Source organism: Glandiceps talaboti, chromosome 23, assembly GCF_964340395.1.
Source record: "Glandiceps talaboti chromosome 23, keGlaTala1.1, whole genome shotgun sequence".
Taxonomy (NCBI): Eukaryota; Metazoa; Hemichordata; class Enteropneusta; family Spengelidae; genus Glandiceps; species Glandiceps talaboti.
Window position 1 is genome coordinate 2851838 of NC_135571.1, and position 12358 is coordinate 2864195.

The window sequence follows — 12358 nt, forward strand, 5'->3', positions numbered from 1 at the left end:
AATTTTAATGTTTGTGATTTTATGAGACCGTCATTGAACATTAATTTAATCTCAGTTTCAAATTATTACAATATAGTAACTGAGTTGGTTTGTCAGCTGTATGATTTCATATAGGGCAATTTAAATGTCACCTACTTGAGACGAAAACTTTATTTATTTTCAAATTAGTCGCGAAATGTACGATAGCTCTTGCAAGATTTCATTACCCAGGCGTTGAATAAGTTCAATACTGTTGAATTCATACAAAGGGAAGTGTTACATGCCTTAGTTGTTATGCATTATGCAACTTTTACTGGGTCTTAGTTTGTAGGGAGGTTTGACTAACATTGAATTAGTTTAGCCGCGGGCAGCTGGCATTGAAAACAGAAAACCTGTTCCAGCAATAATATATTACCTGTCTCAAACCAAGTATTATATTGTAAAGCACCATCTGTCTCCCGTTGTCAAGCTGGTGTGAAGCTGTTGTCAGGAGATAATATGAAAGCAAAATCATTATCTTTGGTGCTCCACCCCAGCGGGGATCGTTGTCGGGGTTACTTTGTTATTAGTTTCTAACAACATGAGCAAAAACTAAACTATTAAAGCAACCAATTTCGCAGTGCAATATTAATACTCTTTTCCATGAAATTACTTTCCTTGAAACATTGCCGGCATGCAGATATTTCAGTTATGACGTCACAACAAACAATATTACGTGTATTCTATAATGAACAAAGTTTTACTTTTGTATCCACGTAGGTATTTCCTCTTCATATAGTTCATGTTACAATATAAACCTTTGGACTATATAGGTATCTGTCATCCCCGCAGAGAGAAAAAATGAATCATTCCTTACCGTACCAGCCTGTTTTGACCTACAAAACTTACTAACCTTTAAACACATTTGCCTCTGAGTATATAAGTGATTAGTGGACAGAAAGAAGCAATGTATTAGTAAAAAAGAAGGGGCGAATTCACATACGACATTTAAAAGTTTGTCTCTTACCTTGTATGCGTTTGGGATTTGATATGAAGAATCTACTACGGATTCTGACAGAGTTCAAATTAGGTTAGGACTATTCTTCAAATGATGGATTAGACACGTGTCCATGATCTATTTTTTTTTAAAGAACCTATTTTTTTTGTCAATTTGTAACTTGTCGATAATATACCATTTTAGGGCAAATAATGGCAAGGGACATACATTAATTAGCTGTATTCTTTATAAATATTCGACCACATAGTGCTGTTAAAGTGCACGCCTGCTACCTGGCAAGTACGATGAGAGGATAAGATGTTTCCACAGGCTTAAGGTGCCCCGGTCATGTTATCATATAACGCACTACCTTGGAAATTATTCATGTTAGTTTCTGGTACTATTTCAGTAGCAAAGCTGATAGAATGGGGATTTAAATACGTTGGGTTAGACCTTTACAGTGGCGTTGTCCTACTTTTGATCTAGTAATAGGTGAATCACACTGTTTAATTTTCTCTTCGGATAATGTTAAAGAAAGATTAAACGTTTATACTTATTGAATTCAAATTTCGCGGTCTGCTCTTACAATGCATCAAAAATGCATTAGAAAGTGTTGTGTGACGCACGGTTCTAGTGACCTTATAGGGAAATTAAGGCAAATGAAGTGTTATGGTCTACACTCCATGTCTTCTTTCTCGATATATAGTACGACGATAGGATCATCTTTAGAAAGGGGAAAGGGTAATGTAAACGTATCCCAAGCATTATGAAAATAACAGGGCTTGTATCTTTTAGAACAATAATACATGGAATGCTATAGTACATGTATATAATGAACGGGTTAATACATATAAGAATGCCAAACTAACTTTCAGAGATTATGAGACACATAAGCTTATAACTTGTTCGATCAAATACAAATGATTGCAGTTGTACGGGTTAACACCGTCTAGAAAGGTTGTTAACCTCATATTGTATTTCCATGTTTAATATTCAAGAAGGTATACATCCAAAGGAATTTGGCCAATGAATGCAGTTTTGTTTTTAGATAAATTCAGTTCTTTTGGAATATCATAAACACAACTGTGATATGGTAACTTTAACTGTTGTGTAAACCATTGATACATGATGGTATATGATTTATAGGATGGAAAGGAATGGCCGGGGTGGGGTGAGATAATACAGGATATGTGATATGATATGATATGATATGGTATGATGTGATGTGATATGATATGATATGATATGATATGATATGATATGATATGATATGACATGACATGACATGACATGACATGACATGATATGACTTGACATTGATTGTACATATTTCATAATATTATCCAAGTTATATTTTTTAATCGAAATAATAGGTTTTCATTTTTCCATAAAAACTTTAGCAACTCAGGATGTAACATATTGCTTCTAAAGTATAACTACAGGGTATCCTTCAAAAAACTTAGTGAACTCAGTATAGCATAGTGTAGAATAGTCTGTCGTGATCGTCTGCACAATACCAGATATAGACTTAATATTCCATGTTATGCAATGTATAAAGCAGATTTCAAATGGAAAGATATTGTGCTTTCGTCAATGAATTCTTCAATACAGCATCTCAACTGAAGAACCTTTCATAACATTTATTGAATAAATGCACAAATATCATTCAATCAAGCACACGCTGAGTATGCTCTTATCCCCTTTATAAAAGTATTCAATCTTGTAATCCGGTTTGTGAAGTGGTCCACTGTATCATATGTGATTTAAAAGACCCATTATCAGTTAGAAGGTTAGAATTTTAGAACATATGTAAATGATTATTTCCATAACCTGTCCTACAATTTAATCCTGAACGGGGGTTTAGATACGTTATACTTGGAAGATCACTTAAACTGTATACAAGCATAGGATATATGATTATACAAGCTTACCAAAAGCAATATAAACTTCTATGTAAAGAACCAAAATCTACTTTCTTTCTTAAAACTGGTTCAGTCCATCATAGGAACTGTACATTGATGTGTATTTAGCTCAATAATCTTCCTGGCGGAGGAATATATATATTACATCATAACCATCGATTTTAATTGCAAAAAAGGTGTATACAATCGCTTAGGTACTATTTTCTCGTTAAGGCGCTGTTCAGATTAGGATTAAAATTAGTCCGAAAAACAATGACAGAGCTATAGAAAAATTTGATTCTGAAGCAATTAATTTCCATTGCTTCAGTAGAAAAATCACATTTTGCCGTCCGAGAAAGATGTTACTTCTAATGAACCCATATGGCTCCATTGATGTGACAACATAGGATTGAAATTCTGGCCTTCCCCTTACCCGTGTATGCAATGTTTGATTCATATATTTGCATTCATTAATTGTGAGCAACTATCAGATATTCAGCTCCCCCCCCCCCATTATATTAATACTTGAAACAAATATTATAGGCTTGCATTATGTTATTGCTCATTATAATGTTATTCTTCCAAATTACATTTAAATATATGAATGAAATTATTGAAGTTTCTTTTTCAATTTGAATAGTATTGGTGTTCTAGCGAATATTAGTAATGTAACTGTAATCTGCAAACGTATACTTGAACTGTTTTCACTGGTAAAGGCTGTCTGTGAACAGTCAAAAAGACGAATAGTTTTTTGTCTTTCTTCAAATTTACGCGTTTTTCAAGGTCAAACATCGTGATATACTTTTCTACCAACCACCATATACAGTTTGACTTTGGTTAGCTTTATCCACAAACCAATGTCATTCAAATACATACAATGTGCTAGCTCCAGGTGTATCTTTGAGTTAAGTTACTACATGCACTATACTTTGATCGAGGTCAAAATAGTGTATAACCTCTAGACTCCAACTTTGACCTTTGCGAAATTGGGGTTTAAGATATAATAGTTCTTAGGATAGGTAACACAATGGTCACGTAACTTATCTTGTTATCTTAGAGTTAGGGTACTAAACTATACTTTGATAGAGGTCAGAATAGTGCATAACCTCTTGACTCCAAATTTGACCTTTGTGAAATTGGAGTTTAAGAGATAACAGTTCTTGGGATAGTTAACACAATGGTCATGTATCTAATCTTGATAAAGGTGATGATTGATGTAAGATGAACATTCGGTGACCAAATCGAGGTCCCATTTGAGATCAAGTCAAAAGTTCAAGTCAGGAATTTTACTCATCGCGAATACTTACAACATCAATTAGTTGTGTCACTGACATCCAGAAAGAGACGGCTACGGATTCGTTGACATTGAAGACAGGTCGAGTCCGCGTTGAGTAATTACGTCCAGAAAACAACTCTCTGAGTAGCCTATCTTCACCCGATAATCGACGAGCCCCTGGAGAATAGAAGAAATGGGTCTAAAATTAACTAATATATCTTTGTAGATATTCTCATTTTTGGATTAAATGTTTTCACACCTCTTTTGTCATGGATGCTATAGGGAAAACAATGTTGTCAAGACATTTCTTAAAAATTGGAATCTCATCTGAATTAATTTGGCCCAATTCTGGTACTATTATGTACAAAATGATAAATGATGACACATAAACGTGAACCAATTCCCTTATTGAGAGCAAATTAAAATTGCATTCATGACATGGTAATAAATTTGCTTCAATTCCCATAACAATAACGTTAATAACCTGATGGAAATGTATGTCTATGTGTCTGGACTATTGCGAACAGGCGCCAGCTTTTTGGTATAATGAATCTTACTATTAGATAAGTTTAATCATGACTTTTACTTGTCGAAATTGAAAAATTTTATTTGAACCTGCACTAGCCCTAACCGGAGTAATATTTTATTTTCAGTCAGACAACCAACAATTCACTGAAAATTGTTTAAATACCAATAACTAGGCATTGTACCTGTCAAGAAGAGGTCTATTTTATCTAAATGTAGTATAGTAATAAGATGAAATCGTTATTCATTGGGGCTGATTTTTGAGTGAATTTGTTTGTATGTACCATACCACGTACATGTGTACTGTTACGCAAATAGGTTTAACCAAGGAGTATTCAATACTATGCAGGGTATATGGTATTAGGACTAAGTTATTACAGCTATCGCAACAGTGTCAATGAATGTTTCATATTCAGCTAGTGGTGCTTAAAAGGCATGCATACATTTTAATTTACTAAATGAAGCAGTAAATGTCTCTTTACATTACTTTGAACAGATACAGTCGGATAGGCATATCACATAGTAATTCACAACATTTAAGGAAACACAGTTCAATGTACATAATGGGTAATACTGATACATGTTTGCTCAAGATAGTTCTGTATTATCAAGTTGTGCATTTGAGTCTGGGGAAACGATAAGATGAACAAGAGCTTGCAGTCAAACGTCTGTGTTGATACCTTTCCAAAATTTGTGCGTCTATTATAATGAATGGGGTTTCTGAAGAGAAAGCGTAGACAAAGTAATATTATATCTTGACAAGATATTTTTCAGGCACTCTTATTTGGTATAAACTTGAAAGGATTGTGAATGCACGTGACTTGGTCATATAGTTGAGCTGAACTGATCATATACATATACAAATTGTTTTGTTTCATTTCGTACCCCATTTTGGTGCTAATTGGCTAAAAATCAGGGTTTGGCTCATATTAGGTTATTTTGTATCTGGCTCATGGACTATATTTTGGTTATTCTGTATTGTCAAGGCTGCTGTCCATATTTACGTGATGAGCATGCCTATAGTACAATGCATGTGCTCCCTGAAGGGAACACATGTATAAGTTGAGATTATGACATTACAAGAAATGTTGCGACGTTTAAAAAAGTGATGGAACGACTGCATATGTGTGAGCTGATTAGCGGATCACGTACATTTGAACTAAACTGGTCACGTATATATGTTATGTTTTGATTCAATACAGACACACTATTCATAAGCCCGTATTCCTGTCCACTCCATTTCCCTAGTTTTCTTGCCATTAGTTATTGGAAGCTGCCATTTTAGAAACTAACTATAAATTAGAATTTCCTGATGCTACTAGTGTCGACTGTGTGGTATTGCATGTAAACCTTCTGGCACGCGCCTACCTATTGGTGAATAAAGCATTTTTACATTCTAAAAGAATTATCTCTGTGAGCATGGAAATAGATAACTAATTCTCGGGGGTGTTGCTCGTTGGTACGGCATTGAGATGGACAATGAAGATTTTTATGTGAACCACTTCCAGGCTATTGAAAAGCAATGTATATCAGCAACTCTGACATTAAGTCATAAACCATGATTATTATGAAAGGTATGGAGCCATGCTATCTAACTTGCTGACAGGCTATCCCCTTATCTTCTGCCCACTAGCCCAACCATTTGACCTGATTAAAGAAGCAAGAACAAGTTTCATCAGGTAAACGTTTATAGCCGTTGCCATAGAAATAACAAATCTGAATTACTGCTATCACTATCTTGGGACGTTAACAACCATAAAAAGTTTGTGTTTAAATCGGGTTAAAAGCTTTTGATAGTTCCGGATGACATTTACTGAATTCTCTATGAGTAATGTGAAGTGGGCTCTGTTCCTTGTTTTCAAGTCACAAGAAATTGCTTTTGTGAAGACAAAACATTTATTTTCTCGATATATTAACGAACAGATTTCCGTACATCCGATTTGTATATGTATATGATCAGTTTAGCTCAACTATATTTCCGTACTATTGACTAGGTGTGAACTCATAAATTTCCGAACCAAATCACAAATATGCAAGTATTGTTAAAACGGCAATAACTTGAGTATTATTTTTTTCGATTATAAAGATTTGTGGCATCGTATTAAGTCACACTTGTCGATGGTGTATGGGGATTGTATAAACATTTCAAAATTTCAATCTACCTATACGATACTAGACAAGGAGTATGTAAGATTGCATTTACTCGATGCAAGTAGTGTCTAATGATGAATGTTCCTTTAATAGTTTTTGCCGTTGTACAGTTTCTTAATTTGATCCTAAGTCTATCGTATAGACATAAACCCATCTTCCTTTTACTTTAAGTTGATAGATGATTTTTACGACCTTTACTTTCTCACATTCCCAAAATTAAGCCACCTAATTATTGAGGTTAATCTTTTTGAAGACACAAATGAGTCTGATGTCAACAAAAGGCCAAACGATGTAACATGCCATGATTTGTTTTAAAACATTACTTTGCAAATTGAATTTACAGAGCAAAGTTAAAGTTGCAACTGTTTTCCCCGTTTTGATTAATCGCGATACGTATTCCCTCCTGTAGTGCAAAATATCTGATTGATTCTGAACACAGGCTTAGGCCAAAGTACTTTACAAATGGATATGCCTGCCAGCTTTGAAAATGCTTCAACTTTCCCAGAGGGTGCTGGATTATACGTCTGCGTGTATATCAAGTACGTTATTACAAGAACATGTAAACACTATAATTTATAGTTCAAATAGCAAAGATCTCCTAAATAGCAAGGCAAAGTCTTAAACATCTTTTTCAAAAGCGCAATCGCGAGATCGTCTGAAATTTATTTATCTGTGTCTTATTACTAAGGGGGATCAATCCTTCTACTGTTTTACTTTTTGAATCCAGGAGATTAATTCTGAGTCTGGGAGTTTAAGGCGTCCAACATTCCAAGAGTAATGACGGTGATGTAAGCGAAATTGTTAAATAATTATATTGCAACTATTATATTTCCAAGGTTCTTTAAGTTAAGACAATATGAATAGTCCTGTTCTCAGCGATGTTCTTGTACTGTTTCGTATTGTCCACTGTAAATATGATTTGAATTTAAGCTAATCCTTTAGTATTTATGTTATTTCATTACATCAGTATAATCCAAATATCATCATCACCACCACCAATATCGTCGTCGTCGTCGTCACCGTCGTTCCCACCACCACCACCAACGTCAACGTACGTCGTATGTAGTAATCATCATCATCTCTATCATCGTCTCCTTCGTCATTGCCAGTGCTATAAGCATAATTATCACCATTATCTTCATCATTTTCATCATTGTCACAACGATCATCATTCAATTACACACTCCAATAAATATGTCTTATATTTGCATCAGAACACGGTATTCAAACGCCTTGAAATACAAGAAGTCCACACACCATGCGTGGGAACGTGAGACAACTTTTAACAGTTACTAAAACTGTAACGAAAACAAGGAGCTTTGATGTTCCAACCTGAACCTCTGGCCATGACTTTACACACCCACAGACAAGTTCTATTCACAGTCTGTAAACATTGTTATAGCCTTCAGTCACGCAAATGTCTGCTTATGTTTAATATACAAACTTCCGCTTCGCTTAATGTACGGCAAGGCCATCTTTACGAGTACGTACAAGCCAGCATTGGCAACCTAAGTAACCTAGGTGAAATAAATAACGATTGGTTGCAGTAAGTACGTAATATCTCTAGATTTAGAACTCATTACGGACTCAATTGCGAGGCAATATACGTGAAATAATTGCCAATTAACTGGCTGGATCATCTCGCACACAAAAACAATCAAGGGTGGTATATAAAAGTTCCCACGAAATATCATCGTTCGTTTTAGTTGATCCTATAATACCTCGGAAGTTTTTTCTCGGAGATGAACGGTTGTGATTGAAGTGAACTTATTACCGTCATCGACTCGTTCTGTCGTTCAATCACCTTATAGTTACGTCAAGCTGACACTTTTTAGTCAGGTGTTACGTAGAAGAACATCGCTTTGGGTAATTGCTTTTTCCTCAAATGGAAATACGTACTATTATCTACATGAAAAATTTTTTTTTTCAATTACGTTTGTGCATGCACGCACGCAGGATGATGTGTTTGTTTTAGCTACTTTGAGATTGTATGATTTTATCAGTTGTGTTTGTTTATGAACACATTAGATCTGTGTGTATGTATGTATGTATGTATGTATGTATGTATGTATGTGTGTGTGTGTGTGTGTGTGTGTGTGTGTGTTTGTTTGGTTGTTTATTTGTTTGGTTTTTATAGTCTTTTTTGACAAGGATCAAGATTTTATATGGGATTTCGTCATAAATTATTTGTTATATCTAAAGTTTTGTGTGACAAATCCACTCGTTGAGTTGTCTCCGATCTGGTGAGAACATTTTCTATTGTGACATTATCGCCACTAACGTTACATTAGCGATAGGCCTCAGCTCGTTCAGATGTACCTTGTACACGTGTATGATATCTGCATAGCACATTTGATATGATAAGTTTAGAGTTGTAATCTATGTGTTTACATAGAATACCACTCACGGTAACATTTTGGCAACACATACATGCGCTTCTCTCCAACTGTACTATGTCAGAAGTACTCCCGTGGTCCCCGTACAGAGATGTACGGGTATGTGACGCCCAAATATGTCGCTTTTTCAAGACAAAATCTTAAATTAAAACAGGTCGACTTTTCATCTGATTGTTTTTCTAATCATAGGGATCAAGCATCGGGATAAGGTATTTGACCAGACGATTGTGAATGGAAATCTTTACAATGGGTTTTAGATGGGGAGATGGTTTGAATTAGGCTGAAAAATTCGGGAGTACACCCCTCCGGCTTCTACCCCCTGATAGAATGTTGCTTAAACCCGCCTCATATCTCTATTCCAAGTAATATTGACCTATAACTGAAGTAAAGAGACCAAAGTATTCAGCAAAAACGTTCTAAATTTTCACATTCGATTCCTTGCTCATGTTTGGTTGTCTACGCTATGGCGTGTATTTATCAAGGCTTACAGTTTTCAGCAATATACAAAGTCAAGGGTAGCAACAGAAGTGTCAACTTGTTATCAATAGTTAGGCTTATTATTTTTAGACCCAATATTCGTATTAAAATGTGACGTCATACATCTTGCTACTGAGGCTGATCTAGAAGCTGGGTGGAAAACAATTTGAATTCAATATGGCGCATATAACTAACAAGAATGCATATGCTGTGTGTTTCTACAATGACAACACAGGTCCTCTCCACAAGTCTTTCTATGCCTATTGTAAGATTTCATTAACAAATATACTCTCAGTTGGGATTGAATTGGTTTACGTAGCCCGCAGTTTAATAACGCAAAATATATCAATAAATATGTAATTTTATTACCCATTGAAAAATAATTTCTATGCAGTAGCCGATGTAACACGTCTACTGCGTGACGTCATAGAGTAATCTAGCAACCACATGACGATATCGTTTCTCTTTCGGTAAGATTTATCGTGAATAAAACGGATTAAGTAGCATTGTGGCTGGCAACAAGTGTACTAAAAAGACGAATTCATGAAGTGTTACCGCTTTTTTAAAGAACGATATCCCGCTAATAAAAAGGTCGAAAATGTCTTGTGTTTGAGAGGGCAGCGTACTCGGGTAGACGTGAACTATTTATACACACACAAAAACACCATGACTGTTTTGCCTTGACGAGAAGGCCTAATAGACTCCATTTAGAGGACATTCAGATTTATCACTGGTAATACAAATAAACAAACTTGAACCATTTAATTGAACGTGACCTAGAGTATACAAATGGTCGGTGACTGTTGCAATTACACCTTGTTTATCGAACTTGAAGTCGCAATTTTGAGATGCCTAGAAAATCAAAGTTTCTAAAATATCTATGAACTATGCGATATGAAAGCTTGTTTGGGTCCTTGGATTTTTCCCCCAGAGAGTTAATACAAATTTCGATGTCACATTTTTACACTTTCTTCTCTACATTTCAAACATAGACCTGTGGTCTTCGCCTAGAATTTACCTCAGAATGATTTGGAGTTTTCTTGTGCAAAGTACTGCCAAAGTAGAGTTTCACGCATACGTCACTGTGACCATGGTTTTTAACATACACAGTTTTTGTTACAATCAGAAACACAATACAGGCACCGATAGTGTGCACGCGAATGAAATTTTACATCATATCTCACTATGAACACAAATAAACAGTTTTGTGAGTGACGATACCTTGTTTCATTGATGGTGATTTGTATACACAGTGAGATCAAATGTATCACTTTGTGAGCTTGTGCGCTATCAGTGCGTTTCTTTTTGTTTTAAGTAGTGTGTAACAAAAAAGTGTGAGACGTAAAACGATCGTGCTGCCTAATTGAAATTCTATCGTCTCTCTGGTTTGGTAGTAACAGCAACATGTTAAGACTTTGAGCTTTGAGTATTATACTGTGAAACATTGAACGTATGCAAATGTGTATGGTCATATATTTATACTCAGATCATTGTACCTTTACAACACATTTTCACTATAATGTTCTGACGTTGTACATCAATGTTGCCATGGTTATAGCGCACATCTTTTAAAACATTAACTTTGTGTACAATTTTGATTTTTTTGTTTTTTTTTGCTTTCGAAATACAGGAAATTTCTCATGAATGGCTAGTATCACTTTTCATTTCTGTGATTTTATTTATTATTCATGTATTTCAAACCCGTGAAAATTAGGATCAACATCAAAACTAAAATGCTTGGTTAATGTCGCTTCTGGGATGTATCATTAAATGCAAACTGCAGATTAAAGTCCTTGAATTTCGGTTTTAAAAAAGAATACAAACATTCAGGCAGGAAATGAAAAAGCGTGAATAATTATTTCTGTTCGGATTATAGAATGAATTATTTGAACTAAATTAGATAAACCCCAACTGAAGAGTTTCATGATAATAATTTACAAGGTGATTTATTGCTTGGCGTTCAAAAGTTGAACTGCGTCGAGGTGTTGTCGAAGAGCATATTGGGGTCATACAATTTTCATCACATGTTGTTACCCTACAGCTGCAGCGTCAACAACTGGTTGTCATCAAGTCACCACACATATTGCCAACTTTTCGGGCGTGAATCATATTTTAGAAGAATCCACTAATTAAAGTACAGTATGGTACAATACTTTATTATAGTGACATGCAGATTTTAAAATAGTTTACAATGAATATACCACGGGAAAGATATTCATCTGCCCAGCCCTTTCGGGCATATAAGTCACCATTTTCCAAAACAAATTAATAAACAAGCAAGCAAAAAAACAAAAAACAAACAAACAAACAAACAAACAAACAGACAGACAGACAGACAGACAGACAGACAGACAGACAGACAGACAGAACATCTATAAACTAACATACAATAGTATTATTGTCTTATTTATTGTACCGTAGTCCAACGTGATATTTGTTACCCTGAAGTGCGGAAACCAGCCAAGGTTAGAAAAATATATAGTTCTTTTTATTTTACCAGTTCTATACAATCCAGTGCCATCAGTTAACAAGCCACCGAACTGTTGATGTTCACTCGATCAATGTTGACTATTGGCATGTGTTTTGAAGAGTAGGGTGTTGACAGGCAATTTCCTGATCTGGTTTAAGACTCTCATTCACATGTTATACTCCCCTTAAAGTATGACTTTGTGCAATG

The 12358-nt window shown here is 35.1% G+C and overlaps 1 protein-coding gene across 2 annotated transcripts in view; it reads right to left on the reverse strand.

Annotated features, from left to right (window-relative positions):
* LOC144452842 (neuronal acetylcholine receptor subunit beta-4-like) overlaps positions 1–12358 on the reverse strand; it is a 106543-nt gene that overhangs the window by 42826 nt on the left and 51359 nt on the right. For both annotated transcript variants that reach the window (XM_078144021.1, XM_078144020.1), the window contains exon 3: positions 4164–4309. In XM_078144021.1, coding sequence (XP_078000147.1) covers positions 4164–4309 — 146 coding nt within the window. The remainder of the gene's footprint in view (positions 1–4163; positions 4310–12358) is intronic.